Below are 22451 nucleotides of genomic sequence, written 5' to 3' on the forward strand. Positions count from 1 at the left end.
ACTCTGTCTCTGGTGAATCCTCTCACCCTCCCGCACATCTGCCTGTACCCTGGTTCTTGTATAAAAAATAAATAAATCTTTAAAAAAACAAAACAAAATAAATTGTTTACTCTGTAAATAAAAATCACCTGAATCCTAGATGCTAAACCTTGAGACATCCCTTTACCTTTTCCAAATCAGTGGGAAAATAGGTGAAGGACAAGTTCAAAATGGCAGGAAAGTCCAGAATGTTTTGCCAGAGTTTTGTATCTAAACATGCAATGGCTTTTCAAGATATGATGTAGAGGCCCTTTTCATTTCCTAACTGAGCTTCACCTCCTGCCTCTCTTACTGATTCTCCTTTTCCATGGCTATTTTGTGTTATGTAAAATGAGTTTTCAAGTGCCATTTCTCAAAGGAGGTTGTGAGGAACAACGAAGATAAGTCCTGTTACTAGTCCTTGGTACAAGTAAGGTTAGGCAAAGGAGTAGCAATGAAAAGATCACTGACCTAAAACTGGAGTAACTTGATGGCAATCCTAACTCTGCCATTACTACTCAATTCACCTCTCCATTTCAGGTGCCTCATCAATAAAATGAGGGAATCATTAAAATCCCTTCCAGCATTGTAAGTGGGGTGTGCACCCCTTTATTTTTTTAATTTTACTTTTATATTCCCCATACAATTACAACCCCCTTATTTTGACCCCAATCCCTCCTTTCCCCGCCCCCCACCCCCCATAGAGTGTCTCTGGTTCATAGTTGTTTGTTGATTTTGATTTTTTCTTTCTTATAGTTATTCTTTTTCCCGGTCTCTTATTTAAGTTTTCTAGATTCCTGCTATGAGTGAGACCATCCGGTATTTTTCTTTTTCTTTCTGGCTTATTTCGCTGAGCAGGATCCCTTCCAGCTCCATCCATGTTGCTGCAAATTGCATGTGTTTATCTTTTTTGAATGCTGAGTCATATTCCATGGTGTATATGGACCACATCTTCTTGATCCAGTCATCTATTTTGGGGCATCTGGGTTGTTTCCAAAGCTTAGCTATTGTAAATAGTGCTGCTATAAATATAGGGGTGCAGGTGCTCTTTGGAATTGATGTTTCTGTGTCCTTTGGGTAAATCCCTAGGAGTGGAATTGCTGGATCATATGGAAGCTCTATGTTTAGTAGGTCCAGAAATCTCCACACAGCTCTCCATAGTGGTTGGACCAGTTTGCACTCCCACCAACAGTGCAGGAGAGTTCCTTTTTCTCCACATCCTCGCCAACATTTGTTGTTGCTAGTTTTTTTAATATGTGCCATTCTCACCGGTGTAAGATGGTATCTCATGGTAGTTTTGATTTGCATTTCCCTGATGACAAGTGATGTTGAACATTTTTTCATATGCCTGTTGGCCATTTGCATTTCCTCTTGGAGAAGTTTCTTTCTAGTTCTTCTGCCCATTTTTTGACTGGGTTATTTTCTTTGTTGTTGTTAAATCTCATCAGCTCTTTGCAGATTTTTGTGATCAGTCCTTTATCATTAGTGTTGTGTGCAAAAATGTTCTCCCAGTCGGTGGGGTTTCTCTTTGTTTTTGTTATTGTCTCTTTTGCTGTGTGCATCCCTTTAAATATGTTCTTTCATTTCCTCAAATTCTGAAAAATCCTGTCACCAGACAAGGGAATGGACTAGAGCCCCCTCAGACAGATTCCAACCTCACTCACAGCAGGCAGTTAAGCTAGCAGTGTAACAGCCGCAGTCTCCTGCTCCACCACCCAGGAGTCAGAGGGATGGATGGAGGGGTCTACTCCCAGGAAGGGGCTCTTGAGACCCTGTAGTCAAGACTGAAAAGAGACTTCACAGACAACCGTGAGGCAGAGTCAGCATTTATTAATTAGCAAAAGAGCAAGGAAAGACAACTCTGGGGAGACCTCTATGGGCATGAGAAAGATTCGCCAAGGTGCTGAGTCTGGGGGTTCTATGTAGGTTTTAGGACTAGGGGTTGAGAACAAAGGAATGAAACTTTATTGGCTGAGAAGGCAAGGAGAATAGACTTGGCATAAGTTGCTAGCTGTGGTTACCAATCAGCTGCAGCTCAGTGGTCATGCAGTCCTTGGCCCATGTCCAACGTAAAGATTTCACGGAGGCTGTGTCCCCTTAGATCCAGAGGAGGCTGTGTCCCCGCAGATCCAGATAAACAAGTCTAGTCTAGTCTCAATGTCTGGGACTCCCTTTTCTTTTGGGTCCTTAACTCCCCTTTTCTCATAGCAGCCAACTTGATAAACTGTGTAAAGATAACCCAGGAATGCCGGAATGCCGGGCTGGGGGGAATTAGTAAAAAACAAAAAAAAGTGTCAAGGAAATTGATGGCAGCAGGTGTCTGGGCTTAATGTCATCAGAGTTTTAACCTCTTGTTTACCAGCCCATGGGAACAGCAAAATTGAATGGCAATACTTCTGCAAAGTTTTTCCTTGAGTCCTGTCCTATCTCACTTCTAGGGTCGACTGAATCCTTGCAGTAATGACTACCCACCAGGGTTGGAGAAACAGATCAGGTAACTACACTCAAGCATTTGCTGGCACAGAACCTGGAGCATGGTAAGTACTTTACAAACGTTAACTGTAATTCTTAATTGCCCCACAAGAGCAAACACTGTCCCGCTGGTGCCGTGCCCAGAGCCCCTGGACTGCTGTTGGCACACCCTGAACTGACTGAAACAGTCTAAGCATCCAGTCCCTGCAAAGCTCCTTACGGCGGCGCCTCTTAATTCCTCCCCTTCTGCAGGCTGAGAACCCTTGACCCAAGCTCCAGCTCGCAAAACTACCCCAATGTCACTTTGGAACGTGAGCCTGGGTCCAGGGCGGTCCTCGTTGCCATGGCATCAGCCCCGCCCCCCGAACTCGGGCGCTCCCGGGCCCTGATTGGCTGCGGCGCTCCCCGCTCTCCGGATGTGCCTGCAGCCGCCATTGTGCGGCGCTGGTCCCCTGGGAGGGCGCCCGCTTCGGGGAGCGCCTTGGGCTCTCGCCCCTGCTTCTCAATCTCCTGTCGGGGGAGCCCGGCGGGCCCGGGACCCCCGCTCGTGCCGGTGCGGGCGCCGGCATGTGGGTGCTGGAGGATCAGGGGGGCCTCCTGGGCCCCTTCTCCTTCCTCCTGCTGCTGCTGCTGCTGGTGACGCGCAACCCCTTCAATGCCTGCCTCTTCACCGGCAGCCTCTACCTGCTGCTGCGCCTCTTCAGCTTCGAGCCCGTGCCCTCCCGCCGGGCCCTGCAGGTGCTCAGGCCCCGAGACCGCGTGGCCGCCATCGCCCACCGGGGCGGCAGCCACGACGCGCCCGAGAACACGCTGGCGGCCATTCGGCAGGTGAGCCCCCCACACCTGGCGACCTCGCCCCCCGGGCTGGAACTTGCGCTTGTCCTTGCGAAGGATCCCCAGTTTTCTCGTGATAGTCTTCCCAGCTCCCCATGTGTCCCCGGTAGATACAGTCAAATGGCCTTTGATCCCTCTGAAGTCTGGAGAATCTCCCAATTTCAGGTATTTATAGAACACAGCAAATAGTGACATATTCAGCATGCACAGACATGAGGGCGCAGTCATGAACCAGACAGAGCCTCTGCTTTCCAAAGCTGGCCCCGGCGGAGGAGAGGCCTGTCTTAAACAAGTAAACGCATAAAGGGTATAAGGTGCAATGAAAAAATTAGGTAGTGGGATAAAAAATGATAGGGCGGTGGAGCTGGGGTGTTTTAGATAGAGTCAGAGAAATCCTTTCAGAGACGATTTTTAAGCTGAAACTGGATTATGGAAACCAGCCATAGATCTGGGGAGAAGTATTCCAGGGAGGGCAGTAGCAGGTGCAAAGGACCTGAGGTCGGAATGATATTAGTGTGTTCAGATAACAAGTTTGTGTGTGACCTCACTTAATGGGAGAAAACACAGGCTGGTGTATTAGTGAAGCTGGAAATGTGACCAGGTTAAGTGGAGTCTTGGTCAGTGGTGGGGTTTATTCTAAATGAATCACCTTCACAGCAGCTGGCCTTGCTTGTCTTCCAGACTGTCCCCTTCATATCTTTATCTCCTTTCCCTCCAAACACACACGTTCAGCTCAGACAACCCTGGCAGTAGGACTCCTGATCAGTTTTTGCCTCCTCTTTTTACAAGGCTTGCCTGAGACTCCAGAGCCCGCCCAGTTCTCTTGGCAGTTTCCTGACTTCATAATAATGACAGCTTGCATGTAAAAGAGTTTTTGCATATGTGGAAATACTATCTCTTGCTCTTATTTCTTTGAGACATTATTTTAACATTGACTGGACCAGGAAAACTGACTCAAATGCAAAGAGCTCTTTCTGGAATTCAGCCTTCTGATTCCAGCCCACATGCACTTTGTCATAGACTAGGATATATTCTGGGGTGTAAAAAGCTTGCACTGACTTTTCTTCTAGCTGGGGATAGACAGTATTGGGTAATGAGCAAGTTACCTAAGCTCTGTGTCCCAGACAGTCGTGACCATGATGTGGCAAGCAAGGCAACCCAGGAAACCCCTCCTCATTCTAGTCCCAGCCCTGACCTCAGTTTTCCCAACTGTAAAATAGGAATAATGTTAGTATTCTCCCTAATGGGTTGTGATCACTGAGGTAGTCCATGTAAAATGCTTGGCCCATGGTAAAAATTCACAAACGTAAGCTCTTTAAACCAGGAATCTGAAGATGGCTTGACTCTTTAAAATCACCTGTGTAAAGGCAAAAATTTTAAGTGTGAAGAAGGAAGGGGGTCAGGTATGCAGCCATCCTTTAATGTGATGGAGGATACCTGTATTTATGAACTAAGTCAAACTTCTGTTTCACTCCCCTTGGTTCTTTACAATGGAAGGGAGATAGAGCTACATTTCTATTCTGTTTAAAAATAAGTCTAAAGTAATCAATTGTATGAGGAATATAAAAATAAAATTTAAATTAAAAAAATAAATAAAAATAAAAAATAAAGTAATCAAAGAATGTATTTACATCTAAACTCAGAGAAGTTGGATAAAGTAACAGCTATCTAGGAGATGGAATTGTATGAAAAGAAAGATATTTGATTGCTAATAAGAAGGGGGGGCACATAACTCTCATTGGCTTCTGTTTCAACTTAACCTTGATGTAAGATGCTTTAAAGTAGAACTCAGTGTTAATTGAGCACAGAAGGCATCCTTAAGCATTTACTAATGGTTTGGTCAGGAACAAGTTTGACTGAATATAAATCATATTAAGGAAGTAGATGTATGAAATACACAGTGTTTCACATCCTGTTGTGTTACAAGGAAATTGTAGCTAAATTCCATTCATGTCATATGTTTTGGCTGAGCATGTATTTAATATATATAAAGCCGATTACCACTCTTACGAGATAATGAGGTGTGGTGATGCAGGTTGTTTAACAAGGTCATTGCCAATGAACTTTTTAGCTCCTGAATACAGACCTCGGAAGATAAGATCACATTGTCCCACTTGACTTCAAAAGAAATATGTAGTTGATTTCCATCAAAGTTTGTTTTTTGTCCTGTTCTTTCTTCCTTTGCATTGTTGCTGCTCATAATTTATATTCATAAACATTTTACTATATAAAAACGGCCTTCCTGGTGGCGCAGGCAGTTGAGCACAGTGCTGTGAAGCTGTCTGCAGCCTCTGCAGTGCTGGTTCGATCCCCGCCAGCCTTGGAGCAACCCACATGGTGAGCAGACCTCTCCTGTCTCGCCCACTGCTCCCCTCAGCAATGTATTTCATCAGTCTGCCTGTTATGCTCCCCACTCTGTCTCTGGTGAATCCTCTCACCCTCCTTCACATCTGGCCTGTTCTCCGGCTCTTGTATAAATAAAATAAATCTTTAAAAAAAAATCAGGGAACATATTCTCATAGTAATAGAATTTCTGGTCTGGTCTATTATAAGATATAGAAGAACAACTTCAGTGATGTGAAGTGAATATATTCTGAAAACAGATGCACTATTAAAAACAATGACGGGAATGAAACTGTACCCACAGTCGCTTTTCAGTGTGCACTTTGATGGTTTTTGATGAAAATAAACCCTGGGGTTACCAACACTAAATCTGTTTCCAGCAGCCCAGAAAGTTCTTTTGTGCTCTCTCTGGAGTCAGTACTCCACATCCCACCTCTGCCCCAAGGCAACACTGATCTGATTTCTATTAACTACAGTAAACTGTACTATTCTATTACTGAACAGTTGCTGTAGTTTCAAACATTTTAAATGAAACTACCAAATTTATGTAAACTAGTTTATGTGAAATTATTATATTTAGAATAAAAATAGTATTAAAAGAAATTTCCTTAAATAAATGAAAAGGTATGAAGTATATACTCGTGGGTGATTTAGAATCAGGGGGTTATTTTCTTGACTCTATAACCAGAATAACAAAAGAAAGTTGAATTTAAGCATTACTAGATCTGGTCTAAGAAACTCTAATATGGTAGTTCTTACATAGGGCTTTTGTTCTGGGCCTTAATAAACTCAGAAGACAAGTAAGTGAACTCACTAATTCTAGCATTTTTGCTAAAATACAGCGTCTCACCATTGTCATTTTCTGTGTTGTAGCCAAGTAAAGTTGGTCCTAATGAGTAAAAGTATAATTAAATGTAATGGTAGTGCTGGCACCAAGGAATAAGGATAACATTCGTGGCATAGTGAGAGAGATGCAATGTGGGTACTGACAATGTCATTTTTATCTGTGTTGTAGAATATAGGACCCAAGTTGATATACCTTATAAGTCTGTAGCTTATTCTGACTTTAACTTATAAGGTTAAGTCTCAGCGCTATCATCTCGCCAGCCTGAGTTCGATCCCCCACCAGGAAGCTAACCCATATTTGGCACAGCATACCTCTCCTGTCTCAGTAGTGTATTTCAGTAAATCTGCCTGTCCCCCACTCTGTCTCTGGTGAATTCTCTCACCCTTCCCCCATCCCCCGCACCTCTGGCTTACACCCCAGCTCTTGTATGCATAAATAAATATTTAAAAATATTTGAAAAGAATTCAGTGAATAACAATGGCTTGATTTTATTGACTGCTTCCAAAGCACAAGACCAGTGCTATATGCTGTTAATAGGCACTTAAGTGTGGGGTAAATATATACAGGCCTGTAAGTGAATGTGAGAATGGTGCACATCAGCTTTGAGAGGGTAGTTGGCTCTGGAGAGGACGAGGGGAAAGTTTTCGCTCTGTCTGTGGTGTGGATAAGTACAGTTGTGGTAATTGAGTTCTATCTACTACCTCCTAGTTTGACCCAGAGCGAGTTTCTTCATCGTACTGTGTCTTAATTTCCTCATTTGAAAATGAAAAGATTACCTTACACAGGGTTGAGGGTCACATGAGTTATTGCATTTAAAGCACTTGGACTAGTGCCTGACAAATAGAGATGTCTCAATCGATAGCTGTTACGTTTTAGGGCAGCAAGAAATTAAAACAAATATGGCAAAATGTTAACACCTCTCAAGACTTTTTTGCTATATACTTTTATGTATGTTCGCAATGGATGTTGACATAATTTTTAAAAATTTAAGTTAATGTCTTCATCATCGTGAGCATTTCACATCTCCATTGTGACAAAGAAGTCAAAGAAAACAAGTTTGGACAGTGTGTCAGAAAAGCGTGACCCATAAAACTTAATGTTCACGGGCCTCCCCGGTGGCGCAGCGGTTGAGCCCTGGGTTGCGAAGCTGCCCGCAACCTCTGCAGCGCCGGTTCGATCCCCGGCTGCTCCCCGGCCACCGGGCCAGGGTCCCACATGGCGCGCAGCTCCTGCTGCCCGCTGCTCCCCTCAGCAGTGTACTTCGTCAGTCTGCCTGTTCTGTTCCCCGCTCTGGCTCTGGTGAATTCTCTCACCCTCCCGCGCGCTTCTGACTGTACCCAGTGCTTGTATAAATAAATAAATAAATAAATAAATCTTAAAAAAAAAAAGAGAGAGAGAGATTACATAATTCAAACTGAACTCTAGGAAGGTGGGCTTGGCTGCAGACCCTGGAAGACGGTTTGGAGAAGAATGGCAGAAACAGCTAACGAGGATACTTAAAAAATAAAACATAAAAACTTAATGTTCATGTCCTTTTCTTAGATAAATCCTAGTATATCCCATCCCATCCTAGTATATCCCAACAAGCTCCCCGGCCTGTTGGCCAACACCCATGCTGCTCACTAATGGAGTGTCCCCTAAAAGCAGACTTGGTGTCTATGCTGCAGAGGGTGGAGTTGAACCAACAAAAACCTGACTCATCTTGTTTATGCCAAAGTAGCACAGTATCAACAAGCACAGAGGAGTCTTCAGAGATACTGTACCAAACAGAGTATAGTTAAACAGTGGAAGTTGTTGACATATATGTAATTGTGAGCTTTAGTCACCCGTATAATTGAGGAACTGCTGGAGACCAGCTCCAGCTAGAAGTTGTGTCAGGGGTCTCAGAGAGGAGAGGACGGTGTTGGCCAAGTTTTCTCGGAGGACTGAGGGGAAGTGGAGTGAGGTAGGAGTGAGGTAGACACAGACACCTTTCCTGCAAGTATCTCCTGCTGAGGGTCTCAGCGGGTCTTTATACCTTAAGGCGAGCGGTGGGATTTCATCAGCGTAAGCATTGAAGCAGAGCAGAGACAATCAATACATATTTTCTCATGATCATGTAAAGACTCCCTTGGCCTTACACCTGTAGGCCATTTCTTTGGTAACCTAAGAACAATTAGTTTCCTAGGTACAGCTCATTTACTAGCATGATCAGTCATACAAGACAGCACAACGTTTGGCAACAATTAAACTTTCCCAATTACAAAAGTGGGTGTAAAATTCCTATTCTATATTCAATTACTAAAATCAATCTATCTCCAAGCACTCAATTAACTTGGTTAATAATTACTTCAAAGTGGTTGTAAGGGCAGGACTGGCCACAGTGCAGATTTTCTGATCTCATGCATACCGGGTAAAGGAGGAGTCAGAGTCCTCAGTGGTTTTTTGCAGGTCTTTTATTGGGGTTCACCAGGCATATGGCAGGCAGGGGTGCTTGTCTTCACTCTGTCTGGGCTCTCCGGCCTTCTCTGCTTCTCTCCCGGCTTCTGTTTCGGCTTCTGCTGCTTCTACTGGCGTCCCCGTGATGCCGCCCTTGAAAAAAAGCACAGTCTTAGCACAGGTGTACCCACTTCAGGTGCCCGCCATCAGGCATGCATTCAGGATCATAGGGTTCCCTCATCTATCCTGATGGCGGGAGGGCAGAAAAGCCTGATTTTTTACCTTACCCTACAGTGGTCTAAAACAACTCATCAAATCTATGTAAGTTCTACTGAAGTCTAGCTCTTAACTAGAAATTCCTAACCTCCACATGGCCTGCGAACTATTGACCTCTTGCATACACCAGGAAATGTATTGTTGCAGCAAACAGGCACCCCCCAGGTTAGGCTATGGTTTCCACGCACAGCTGGTTCAGGGCAGCTTGTTCTGCATAGTTCTCAGGGCCAGGACATTTCTATCCTAACTATATCTTTAACAATTTTTACTTCTTTTGTGATAGTTCATGCGTAAGAACAATAAGCCAATTGTCACCTGGGTCCAAATTAGGTTTTCACAGGCCAATTAATAACTAACTTACCTCTGCATTAACCAAGAACAAATTGGAGAGTATTAGCAGGCATTGCCATGGAGACTCCCTAGTTCAGATCTTCTTTGGGAAGTGCAAGAACTCCCTTCTTGTGGGAGTTCTTTCCAACTTTCCCTCTTCGGGGAGCACAGGAACTCCCCTCTTCTCAGGAGTTTCCCCCAATGCTCGGACCATGTCAAGAGACAGCATGGGAGCCGCAGCCTGCTGCAAGGAACCAGAGAAACCTTAAATTTCCTAAGCCTCCTCATCTGTCACTGTGAGAGTGGGGGGAGTGGGGAAATTGCCATTTTTAAGGAATCCATAAGTGAAGAAGTTGAAGTAAGGCTAGAAGGAGGCCGGCTTGCCGTCGGTGCAGGATGGGAGTGGCGTCAGAGCGGTTGTCCACTTAGCGGGCCCTGCGGGTCATCTTGAGTGTTGTTGGTTGAAAACGAGGCCCGTGGCCATTTGACATTAATATTATGGATGCTTTTGTTAAGGCAGCTAAGAATGGAGCATCAGGCGTGGAGCTGGACATTGAGTTTACATCTGATGGGATTCCTGTCTTGATGCACGATAACACGGTAGATAGGACGACTGACGGCACTGGCCGACTGTGTGATTTGACATTTGAACAAATTAGGAAACTCAATCCTGCAGCAAATCACAGATTAAGGTAAGTGGTTTATTGTCGCATAAGCATACCTTCCAGCTCTTGTTGGCAGCCACAGGACAGCGGCTCTACTGCATCTTCTGCTCCAGGAGAATTGTTTTGGTGTGCTTTGTTTCGAATGGGATACAGGTTTCCCAGGTAATGAGCAGGTGCCAGGAACAACAGAAACATGGCTGGATGTTTTTCACCATTTCCCATTGAGGCCACATTTGGTCTCAGAATCATTCCCAAGACAATGCTCTGTCTAGTCACTAACATGACAGTTACTTTCTACGATCATACAAATTATAGCATCATAAGGCCAAAAGCAATTGCAGAGTCACTTGTCAGTCTTCTTGCCTTCACATGCCCCAAGAAACAAATTATGGGGCCTGGGTTTGGGGGCAAAATGGGTGAAGTTGTTCTAAGGGTGCAAGTTATAAAATAAATAAAAACATGGGGATGTCATGTATGGCCTGTTACTATAGTTAATACTGTATTGCGTATTTGTAAATTACTAAAAAGTAGAACTTAAAAGTTATCACAAGAAAAAAGTTTATAGCTAGATGTGGTGATGGATGTTAACTGAGAGTTATCATGGTGTTCACTACACAGAATATACAAACATGAAACCATTATGCTGTACACCTGAAACTAACATGTTATGTGTCAATTATCAAAAGAAACAAATGATGCATTCTTTAAAATCTTCAATAATACCACCTTTGAACCTAGCCCTTTTAACTCATCAGGTCCTTGTAACAGACTTTTGAGGAATCAGAAAATCCTAGAAAGTATCCTAGAAATCATCTAGAACAGCATTGTCCAAAAGAACTTTCTACAGTGATTAAAAGAAAGTACATCTGGGGCCTCCCTGGTGGCACAGCGGTTGAGCACTGGGTTGCGAAGTTGCCCACGGCCTCTGTGGCACCGGTTCGATCCCGGGCTGCTCCCCGGCCACCAGAGGAGGGTCCCACATGGCACGCAGACCTCTCCTGCCGCCCGCTGCTCCCCTCAGCAGTGTACTTCGGTCCTTCTGCCTGCTCTGCTCCCCGCTCTGGCTCTGGTGAATTCTCTCACCCTCCCGCGCTCCTGACTGTACCCAGTGTTTGTATAAACAAAACAAACAAACAAACAAACAAACCAATAAATAAATAAATGCCTCTATTTAAAAAAAAAAGAAAGTACATCTGTGCTGTCTAATGCAGTAACCACTTGCGGTGGTGAACAATTGAAAGGTGGTTAGTGTAACTGGGGAACTGAATTTTTAGTTTTATTTAAATGTAAATTTAGATTTTAATAAACATATATTCCTACCATCCTAGAGCCTGCCTATCAAAGCAATCCTACTCTTAGAGATAAGCTCAGAAAAATTAAGTGACTTACTCGAGCAAGTACTCCAGGAAGAGACCAGGACTAGAACCTAGACAGGTCCATTTCCAGTCAAGAGAAACATCTGCTCTGTCACACTCTTCCTGGCTGCTTCGTGTGTCTCCACCCTGTAAGAGAAAAAGTCCTTTCAGATGTCTGATTTCATCCCCTCTTGCCATAGTTTAAAACAGTAACTTCCAGAGTATTTGTGTGCACATGCATCGGTGTCAGAGCTAGTCTTATAAGGGGTTGCACAAGAAAAGGGTTGGTTCCATGATCCTGAGAGCAAACACTGTCTACTAGATGTTGCCCTTGGGGATGAACAGCTCAAGTCAATTAATATTTTTAATTTAGTGTTTCTCAAATGTATATCACCACTGAGCCCACACCCTTCCCACCGTTAACGACTGTAAACACTGTGGAATTGGTACTGGATAATCTTCTTTGGAATATGGTTATTTAAATCCCTCTCCTCTTTGTACTGCTGAGAAATGTGTCTCACTGCTAATTGTGCTGTATCCCTTCTCCAGGCAATGGTCAATATGCCTGTATTTGACTCAGTGAATTCAGTCTTTATTTTCCTGGGTTCTAAAAGAAAAGCCAGTCAAAGGAAATCATAGTTTAGCCTAGAAAAAACATTAATATACTTGAAAGTTCTGAGCCCAGGTTGCTAGAATTGCTTTTCACTATCATCAAATATGTCATTGTTCTAGGGAAACAACAAAAGGCTGATTTTAGTGTTACAGTGACATTGCAGCTAATAAGATGTGAGGCTCAAAGTCAACACTGAAAGCAAGAAGTGCTTAGGGTCAGCATCACCCTTAAAAATCCTGTAGGAAGGTGTGATGTCAGAGGCAGTGCATGTCTTTCTGTCTTTTTTTTTTTTTTTTAATACTATGTCTTCTTTTTTTTTTTATTTATTTTTATTTTATTTATTTATTAATTTATACAAGCACTGGGCACAATCAGAAGCGCGGGAGGGTGAGAGGACCCACCAGAGCCAGAGCGGGGAGCAGAGCAGGCAGAAGGACCGAAGTACACTGCTGAGGGGAGCAGCGGGCGGCAGGAGAGGTCTGCGCGCCATGTGGGACCCTCCTCCAGTGGCCGGGGAGCAGCCGGGGATCGAACCGGCGCCGCAGAGGCTGCGGGCAGCTTCGCAACCCAGCGCTCAACCTCTGCGCCATCAGGGGAGGCCCAACATGTCTTTCTGTCTTTAACACCAGTCTTGTCCCACAGTTGAAACAGAGGTGCGTTCCTTGGTGGAACGCCAGATGAAGGAATTGGCTTGTGGCTGGGACCACATGGTAGGAAAATGGGCGTTTCTCTAGATTTACGTTCACTGCGGTGAGATGCTCATCCTCAGAGGCGGATGTGGAAGCTAAGACTGGCCAAGGTTCACATTTCTTATCTCTCCCAGGGAACAGACATTGAGTAGGATGGTGGGAGGATTTGCCTATGGTATTTGTCTTTTTTAAAAAATGTCTTAAAGCTGACTTTTTATTTACCTTTTCTTTATCAGAAAATCATGTTTTAAAATTATTTATTTTAAAAGTTGCACTTAAAATAAATGTACGATACAGTTAACAGATTTATGTCTTCTGAGAACTTCCTTTTACACAGGGTTCTAGACAGGCAATTACAATCTTGCATTAAGTCTCTGCCTTCTCGCCAAGTGGCACACACTCTGTCTACGCATTGGTGAATAGTGACTAATTTATATTAATTCAGTGGAAATCTAGTTATTTCCTAAAAATTAAAGGAGTATTGTTGCTGTTGTTCTTTTCTCAGGAATATCTGTAATTTGGTTCAAGTGAATGTAGTGAGTTATCCTTGGACTTTGCATATGGTTGAAGGAAGGAAAACACTTTGGTTTGGAAAACATTTTTCTATGATTAAAGGTGGGGAAACACTTTCCTTTTGGTTGGGAGACATTTGTCTAATGTCTGTTCCACTAAACTTTCCTATTTTCCCTTTTCCTACCATGTGCTATTCCTTTCCCCTCTCTTGTAGGAATGATTTCCCTGATGAAAAGATCCCCACCCTGCGGGAAGCCGTTGCAGAGTCCCTGAACCATAACCTCACCATCTTCTTTGATGTCAAAGGCCATGCAAATAAGGTATAGTTTATAACCGAGTTCACTTCTTTAAGACATTGCATTTTAAACCATTTCTAAAATTTACTATATTTTTTGTTTATTCTTAAATTATTTTTACACCTAATATATTTGTTTAATGGAAGTGTGCAATACAAAGATCCACATCATTGAAGAAACAGTAAATTATGGCACCTTTTTAACCTTTAATAAGCTTTCCAACAACTCTTTGCATTCTATAGCTAGCACAAAATAGAGGTCAGGTTTCCTTACTTGCATGAAACATTTATAAAAAGAGATTAAATTATCAATAAAAGGGTACTTCTTGAACAGACCATTCCAGTAACCTTATGAAAAGGAACTCAGAAGATGGGAACAAAGCAGTTGGGTCTGGCGGATGAGTTAAGTGTCTTAGATAGATAGCTGCAAACTGAATTTAAGAACTCCTATATTTAAAGCTTCTGCTAGTTTATCGGATATCTATCTTTTACACAGATTCATCCCATCTGTATGATTTATGTCTCTTGTGTATGGTTTTGTTATCCTATGATTTGAGTAGTTACACTTTATCACAACTATAGCTTATTATATGGATGACATTCCTAAATAAAATTTTACTTAAATTTTAGAACATACCCTTTTACTCATAAAAACATAATATTGCAATGGAAATCATGGGGAAAATATGGTTCAGATTACATTTGTTCTCTTATAATCGGCTTGTCAAGTACAAATACTTTTTTCCTCATCTGGGCAATGTGGATAATTTTCCCCAGCAATAGTTCCAATCAGTTGCGGCCTCTCCTCAATTCTGAATTCTGATGATGTCAGGTGTTTGTTGTTGGTTGTTTAATCCAGGATTTAATTGAACTCAATTGTCATCTAACTTCAATACAATCAACTCCTACTTTTGAAGAAAGACAACAGTGCTCTTTCTGTTAAACTGATGGTTGTGTACATCAAGGCTTTCCAGGCAGTCTGCATCAAAATCACCGGGAATACCTTTTAAAAATACGCATCGAAAAGAAAATCTGAAAATGTCTAGGCTGGAGGGGGTCAAAGAACATGTATTTTTAATGAGCACCTCAGGTTTTGAGGGTGACTTGCCCCATGTTTGAGACCCCTGGTAGGCCCTAGATCTCATCCATGGTATACTGACTGTCATGTTTACTGTCTTAGAATAAGGAGAGGATAAAAGAAGCATTTTTTTTTTTTTTTAAATACAGCAATTTGAACGTTCTGGTTGGGTGCTCACAGGTGATCTAGGCCACACTGGCTAGAACATAGTGATCTAATTCACCAAAGTGGCCGTATGAAGGAAAAAGTGCTGGCGGCAAATTGGAGATGGTCAAGCACAGGAGCCAAGATCATGGGCTTTGGAAACCAGCAGACCGTGACTAATCTCTATCCCTTCCTACAGTGTGACCTTAATCTTGATCAGCTTGTATCCTTGAGACCAAATAGCCTAGGTGAAGTTACACACAGTACATATTAACTCAAACAGCAAGAAAACAACTCTGTGTTTCTCACACTCCATTACATTAGGGAAGGGGAAGGCATGTCCTGAGTACATTCTGTATTTTTTTTTCTTTTTTGAAATGCATTTTATTGTTTATATCTGGTACAGGTATGTGTGAGTTTCTACAAACTCGCTGATTTTTAAGAATCGTGATGTAGTAACATTAGATTCGGGTCAGCTCTGTTATTTTTAGTTTTTGCTGTTCGTGCTCACCAGCCAAATCTGTTAATTCACTAGAGGTTACAAAAAATATTCTGTCATTTCTTTTGCATTGATTAGTGGGACTTCCACAAGAGGGAACTTTTGTTCACCTTGGGAAGAGCTGAGCAACTTCACTTCTGTGAACAGGGAGCAGCTCCTCCCTGTCCCTTTGCTTCCGCCTTCCTGTTGGTGGTAGATGGCATTTCCTCTCTGTCCCCTGGACTGAGAAATTCCACCCTTTGTAGCTCCCATGCTGGTGGGCTCATGCTCCAGCTAGGAAAGGTAGAGGGTGATGGAGTTGTGGGAATAATGATGATGACTGCACTGGGGTATGAAGAGACGATTTTAAAGTCTTGTTTCCAGCTTCCACCGGCTTGCAGTCTGTCATACTTCCCAAAGTATGACAGAAAGGGTGAGCTTTTCAGTAAGATAGTGAAGCAACAATCCCCCAACTTCCTTACCTGCTACAGACATGAGTTTAAAGGTATCCCAATGGATAATGGAATCTACCAATATCCCTTTCAGTATCTGGATATACTGCAAATTTCTGAATTCTTTGAAAGTGTTGTAATTAATATATAGTAGCTATTGGCTGGGACAATTGCATATTAATAGATTTTTAAATATGTGAATCTGTTTTACAGGCTACTGATGCTCTAAAGAAAATATATATGGAGTTTCCTCAACTATACAACAATAGTATGGTCTGCTCTTTCTTGCCAGAAGTTATCTATAAGGTAAAACTCAGCAATCTTGTACACAACATTATGTTAGTTGGTGGTAATAACACCAGTGGGCTAAGTAAGCTTTAGATAACACCTGTTAAATCAAACTGTGTAAGTAAAGAAACTCCTCTTTTAATTTAACAAGGGACATTCAAGGGGGGCATGTACTCACACCCCTGACCTCTTTAGCTTCCCATATGTTGTTTGTAGGTTTATTCAGATAACTTGGTAAGTGTTCCCAGGACAGTAAGAATTATGTCGTTCTGTGTCTCACTAAGTAACATCCCTTTGGAATGAAACTAATTTATGAAGAATTTCAAATATTCATAAAGGCAGATAGTGGCACCAAGGGCCCTCTCTCACCATGATCCAGTTTGGTTCATCCACACGCCCATTTATCCTAAACATCATCGTGTCATTTCATGGTTAAAAAACTGCATTAAGTATCTTTAAAAAATGACTAAAAAATGACTGCATTAAGTGTCTTTAAAAAATGGCGCAGCAGGTTGAGCAAAGTGTTGTGAAGCTGTCCGCAGCCTCTGCAGCACAGGTTCGATCCCGGCTGGCCAGGGAAATGTGGCGTGACAGACCTCTTCTGTCTCGCCCGCTGCTCCCCTCAGCAGTGTACTTCAGTCTGCCTGTTGTGCTCTCCGCTCTGTCTCTGGTGAATCCTCTCACCCTCCCGTGCCTCTGGCCTGTACCCCAGCTCTTATATAAATAAAATAAATCTTTAGAAAAAAAAAATGACTAAAGGGCCCTCCCTGGTGGCCTCAGGGGTTGAGTCTCAGCACTGTTACCATGAAGGCCTAAGTTCGATCCCAGGCCAGGGACCTGACCCACATGGTGCAGAAGACCTCTCCTGTCTGGCCCGCTGCTCTTCTCAGCAGTGTATTTCAGTTAATCTGCCTGTTCTGCTCCCCACTCTGTCTCTGGTGAATCCTCTCAACCCCAACACCTCTGGCCTACACCCCAGTTCTTCTACACAGAATAAAAAAATAATAAAAAGTGACTAAAAGACACACAACCATGATATTGTTATCCCATCTGAAACTATTAATAAATTCTGAAGCTCATCAAATATCCAGTAAATGTATAATTTTTCATTTGTCTCAGCAGTCCCATAAATAGTTTTGTCTCACAAAGTGTTTGTTTAAATCAGGACCCATAAAGAACTGTGTTGTAATTTTAAATCGAAAATCTCTTAAGTTCTTTCCTTTCCCCCTTAACTGTCCATATTGAAGAAACCATGCTGTTTTGTAAAGTTTACCTGAGTCTGGATTTTGTTAATCGCGCCACGATACAGTTTAGCACATTCTTCTCCGTTTCCTGTAAATTAGTAGTGAGACCGAAGAACTTCATCAGATTAGGTTCAATTATTTATTCTCGGCAAGATCATCTTGTAGGTGTGAGTGTATTCTTCCACGAGGTAGCGCATGATGTCTGTTCCACTCACCCGGGGCCGCTTAATGCCCGCAGCCAGCTCTGGTTCACTCGAGCGGTTGCAGCATGTTATTTTTAATTCTGTCATTGTTCTTTACATGTTAGCTATAATGCTTCTGTAAAAAGAAACTTCTCATCTATTATTTATCCAGTAGGCAGATAAATGCTTACTTTACTCCTTCCCTTTATTTCTCAGTTTCCAAAATAACGAGTTGGTTCTATAGCATTCTGACAGAGCCTGCAGTTCCGACTGCACAGTATGGCTGGCGCTTGCCCGCATGTGAGCTGTCATTGACATGAGTGGGGGCTCGGGCCTTCAGACATATGTCTCAGTGCTTCCCAAACTCACTTGGCCTCAGAGGCCTTCCAAGCGTGTGGCACCTCTCCAGAGGCGCATAGAGCCCTCCATCTCCCATTTTTCTCCTTCATCTTCACCCCCTGCCCCCACTTCTCTCATTTCCTTCTTTTTCCCACCCCCACAACACTTTCCAGTCATTTTCTCTAGAAGGCATCAAAGCTGACCAGCCCTTCTTGAGAGGACCGTGGGGCCATCCTCACTGAGTTCCAGTGACATTTATCTGGCCAGAATTTAAATCCATATCCAGTTAAAAGTTTATTCTCAGGACATGATTCAGATTTTTTTTTTTTTAAGATTTATTTATTTATTTATGCAAGCACTGGGTACAGTCAGAAGCGCGGGAGGGTGAGAGAATTCACCAGAGCCAAAGCAGGGAGCAGAACAGGCAGAAGGACCAAAGTACACCGCTGAGGGGAGCAGCGGGCGTGGCAGGAGAGGTCTGTTGCGCCATGTGGGACCCTCGCTGGCGGCCGGGGATCGAACCAGCGCTGCAGAGGCTATGGGCAGCTTTGCAACCCAGTGTTCAACCGCTGAGCCACCGGGGAGGCCCAAGACATGATTCAGATTTGACCCTGGGATAGTAATTTTTTCATTTTAAAGATAGGACTGTAGTTCCTTTAGAATTATGAGCAGCGTGCTCTCCCTTAGCCATATATTAAATGCTTGCTATCCATCACATTATTATGAGAGTACTGAGCAGCCTCGGGGGCAGGTACCAGCTCTGACCACCCTGTTGGCATGAGCACATTGGCTAAATCTGAAGAGTACATGCGAGATACTGGTCTTAAGCCTTGATGATGATTTTTTCCAAAATTCCTTTACAGATGAGACAAACAGATCAGAAAGTAGTGACAGCTTTAACTCACCGACCTTGGAGCCTAAGCCACACAGGAGATGGAAAACCACGCTATAATTCTTTCTGGAAACAGTCTATTTTTGTGGTGATGGACATTTTGCTCGATTGGTGCCTGCATAATATTTTGTGGTACCTGTGTGGAGTTTCTGCTTTCCTCATGCAAAAGGATTTTATATCCCCGTAAGTTGAGAGTTTGTTTGTTTGTTTTTAACCTTCTCCTGACACATTTCCTGAATGCTCTTCTTGGAAAGGAAGGAACCACAGTGGACAACCTGGATTGGTTGTGAGCCACAAAACCCACTGTGCCTTTATGAAGTCAAATGTCACTAGTTTCTTAGGTGGGAAGAGTTCAGCATATTTCAGTTTCCAAAACAAGTTGATCAGATATTCTTGGTTTTAGTACAATTTAAAGAAAAAAATAAGCCTGCCAAACTATGAAGATAAAGGGGTTGCATTTCCTTATAATTGGCTCCCTTTGGAATCCATCAAGTTCAAGAAATTCTCCATTCCCTAACCTGCTAGCAACTCTGGATCTCCTGGCATTGTTACAGCTGTGTATGTCAGCTGAGTACAGTTGTGAGTCTCACTTTATTTCAGGAAGGCATGTATTCAGTTCAGCAAATCTTTGGTGTCTACTTGCAGTATTGCGAGGTACTAGGTTAAGCTGAAGATGGCAGTGGTAAAGAAACACAGCTGTGGGCTGCCCTTTTGTAGTTTATATTTGAATGGAAGAGACAGATGCTAATCAAACAAAAATCCAATGAATATAAAATTACCACTAAGATAAATGTTAGATAGGAGAGAACAATGTACTGCACTGTGTAACTCCACCTAGTCAGGGAAAACATCCCCAAGGAAGTGACAGCTAAGCTAAGATCTCAAGGGTGTGGTGAGTGGGAATGGCGGGTGGGGATGGGTCCAAGTCAGAGAAGAAAACACACGCAAAAGTGTTGTGATAGAGAGCCTGCTGCTTTCAGGGAATAGAAAGACAATCACCTTGCGGTACAAGAAAAGAAAGCGGGAACGCGGTATAGTAAGAGCCCACAGAGACAGCTGGGACTGGGCTCTTACAGCCGCCGTATGACTTGGGGGCAGGGGTGTTGCTCATTATTCACTGAAGTGTGCGAGAAGCTAGAACAGCGTGGGGGGGCACTCATGCTGGCCTGTGGGACACTCCTGATCGCAGTGCAGAGATCAGTCAAGAGGCGCTTTCTGGGCACTACTGATACTTGGCAAATACCATGCTGCGTGGCGCACATGCCTCCTCGTAATTCTGACAGGATTGGTTTTTCCTCTTTCTCCAGGGACTACTTGAAGAAATGGTCACGTAAAGGCATTCACGTTATTGCTTGGACTGTTAATAGCTTTGATGAAAAAAATTACTACGAATCCCATCTTAGGTCCAGCTATATTACTGACAGCTTGTTGGAAGACTGTGCATCTCAGTTTTAACTTTCCCCCAGGGAGGAAACGTGAGTACGGAAACTTCCTGCTGGCTTCCTGCAGGAATACCAGCTCATCCTTTGTGCTAGACGAGCCCGGGGATCGGGGGCCCACACAAGCAATAGGCGGTAGTTGCATTTTTACATGAACCCCAAGCCAGACCCGGGGCTGCCTCCATGGAATGCCTGCGCTCCACACCGTTGCTCTTGAAACCCTGGGTCTGCAGAAAGGCACAACAGCTCTGCCCCCGCCTGGCAGAGCACACACCAGGACCCAGCGGGGACAAGGGCAGACTGAGTGGTGCTGTTTGGGCGCAGAGGCCAATGCATGGGAAATGCATGATCACTCAGTTGACATTTTAAAACTTGACACATTTATGGAATTTACTTATTTGAAATATTTGTATTCGGCTATGTTATCAAGGTACTGTAGTCATCAAACTTGTGACCATACTAATAAAATCATTAAAAGGAGCACGAAGGGAAAAATTTCAAGCATCATCTCCTAAGACAAAGAATTTGAGTATTTGGGGAGGCTGCTGTCGGCAGTCCCTGGTGGGGCATGGAAAGTGGGTGGGAAGTCTTGGAACCCTTCTGCGTGGTTGTTCCCGTAACCTGAAATAAGAGCTACAAACCACAAGGGGGCAGAGTTGCCCTTTTCCCCCCGCTACTCTACAAAGGATGATCCCAACAATTATGACTGAAAGAAACTTCCAGGAACATCTAAGGTTATCCTCATTTTACAAACACCATTTCTGATATTTCTCAGAAAGGACACAGCTGGGAACATAGTAGATCCTGATGTTTTAAGTAAAAGTCTTGTTTTCTATTTGCCAGAAACTGCAGTGATTTAATATACATGATCTCAATTAACCATCACAAAAATCTTAGAGGTGTTCTTTCATTTTTACTGATGAAACTGGAGCTCTGCAAGGTTAAAGTCACTCGCCCAAGGTCTCAAATTCCTTGTTGCAGTTGGGAATTAAATCTAGGCAGAGCCCCTCCTCTTAACTGCCCTGTCTGCCTGTAAAACAGCCCTGACTCCCAGCTCTGTTGCCCTTTCTCATGTGATTTCTACGTAGTGGATTTAAGCAGCAATATTTAAAATGAAATTAAATCTTTAAAAAATTGCAGCCCCTTTACACTCTCCCTTACCTCCCTACCTCCAGCCCCAATTCAATTCAAACATAACAAAAGTCCTAAACAAAAGCCACTCATCCAATATGGCGCAGACCTGCCAACAAGGCCCTGGAGCTCATGGCCGGCAGGCCGTGGGCCAGGATCCAACTCACCGCAGCTGGAAGCAGTCACTAGCGGCGTCGCTGAGATGACACCGCAGCAGCCCTGGCCACAGTCTGAAGGTCGGGGTGGACAACACCAGACGCTGGAGCACACGACAATGGAGGCCCCAGTCTCACAAGTCGGAATCTGCTGTATAACAAGTTCCTCAGGTGACTAAAGTGGGAAAGCCACGGACAGGAACAGCACAGAGGTTTAAGGGCTTGCCCTTATCAGGCAGGTGCAGTCCCTCAGCTCCATATCTCAGCCGGGATCTGTCTCACAGTGGATCAGGCACACACACGAGAAAAAACTGTCGCACCTTTTGAGAATTTAGTGCTATTATCATGAGAAAGTTCCTATTAACAAGCTTAATGCTTACCACCTGTCCTCAACTCAAAGCTTATAAAAACATGTCAGCTGTACGCTAAGATGGTGACTCCTTTTCTAATTAAACTTCACACAAAATTAGCGCATTCCCCACTACCTTAGTGCCAGAGAAGCAGAGGGGGCCATCTGCTACAGTGCTGGGGGTGCCACGTCCTGCAGAAATCCTAGAGGTTGTCCTTTCCTTAAACTACAGGGGAGGGCCTCAGGCCTTCACAAGACTGCAGGAAAGTGTGTGTTAGCTTAGTTTGAACCAATTAAGGGTTGGAAGGGGGTGTCTCCTGAAGATCTGCATACAATGTCCTGAGCTCACATTTGCATGTTTAGTAGGGCCTCAGGTGCATGTAGGGCCAAGCAAGTTTGGGAAGACCTACTCTAAGTCACAGTTTGGTAGTTTGGTAGCTCTCAGCCCCAACTTCCCATTGGAACCATCTCAAGAGTTTTCAAGAAAAGGTAGGGGTGCCGGATTTGTTGATCTGGAGAGAGGCCTGGGTCTCGCTGTTGTCAGCTCCCTGTGTGATTCCGTGTGCAGCCAGCCTGGAGAACCTCCTGCCTGATGAGAGGCTCTGACACGAC

At 43.6% G+C, this 22451-nt stretch overlaps 1 protein-coding gene across 2 annotated transcripts; it reads left to right on the forward strand.

The window, feature by feature from the left end:
• Positions 1 to 2930: 2930 nt before the first annotated feature.
• Positions 2931 to 21104, forward strand: GDE1 (glycerophosphodiester phosphodiesterase 1). 2 transcript variants are annotated; one of them, XM_037507532.2, is made up of 6 exons: positions 2931 to 3318; positions 10055 to 10230; positions 13588 to 13693; positions 16034 to 16126; positions 18737 to 18948; positions 20073 to 21104. In XM_037507532.2, the coding sequence occupies exons 1-6, from the start codon at positions 3058 to 3060 to the stop codon at positions 20218 to 20220; spliced, it is 996 nt and encodes a 331-aa protein (XP_037363429.1). In that variant the 5' UTR covers positions 2931 to 3057; the 3' UTR covers positions 20221 to 21104. The 2 variants fall into 2 exon arrangements, with proteins under 2 accessions (XP_037363429.1, XP_037363430.1); XM_037507533.2 differs by having other exon boundaries at positions 2943 to 3318; positions 10059 to 10230; positions 20073 to 21097.
• The last annotated feature ends 1347 nt before the right edge of the window (positions 21105 to 22451 follow it).

This window comes from Talpa occidentalis, unplaced genomic scaffold (genome assembly GCF_014898055.3).
Source record: "Talpa occidentalis isolate TD23 unplaced genomic scaffold, MPIMG_talOcc4v2.1 talOcc4.12, whole genome shotgun sequence".
NCBI lineage: Eukaryota > Metazoa > Chordata > Mammalia > Eulipotyphla > Talpidae > Talpa > Talpa occidentalis.

Bases quoted from the DNA above. Each gene is read 5' to 3' on its own strand.
- GDE1 (XM_037507532.2), top strand. From the start codon at position 3,058: ATGTGGGTGCTGGAGGATCAGGGGGGCCTCCTGGGCCCCTTCTCCTTC. The intron at 16,127-18,736 runs GTAAAACTCAGC...ATTCCTTTACAG, and splicing joins TGCCAGAAGTTATCTATAAG to ATGAGACAAACAGATCAGAA. The intron at 18,949-20,072 runs GTAAGTTGAGAG...CTCTTTCTCCAG, and splicing joins CAAAAGGATTTTATATCCCC to GGACTACTTGAAGAAATGGT.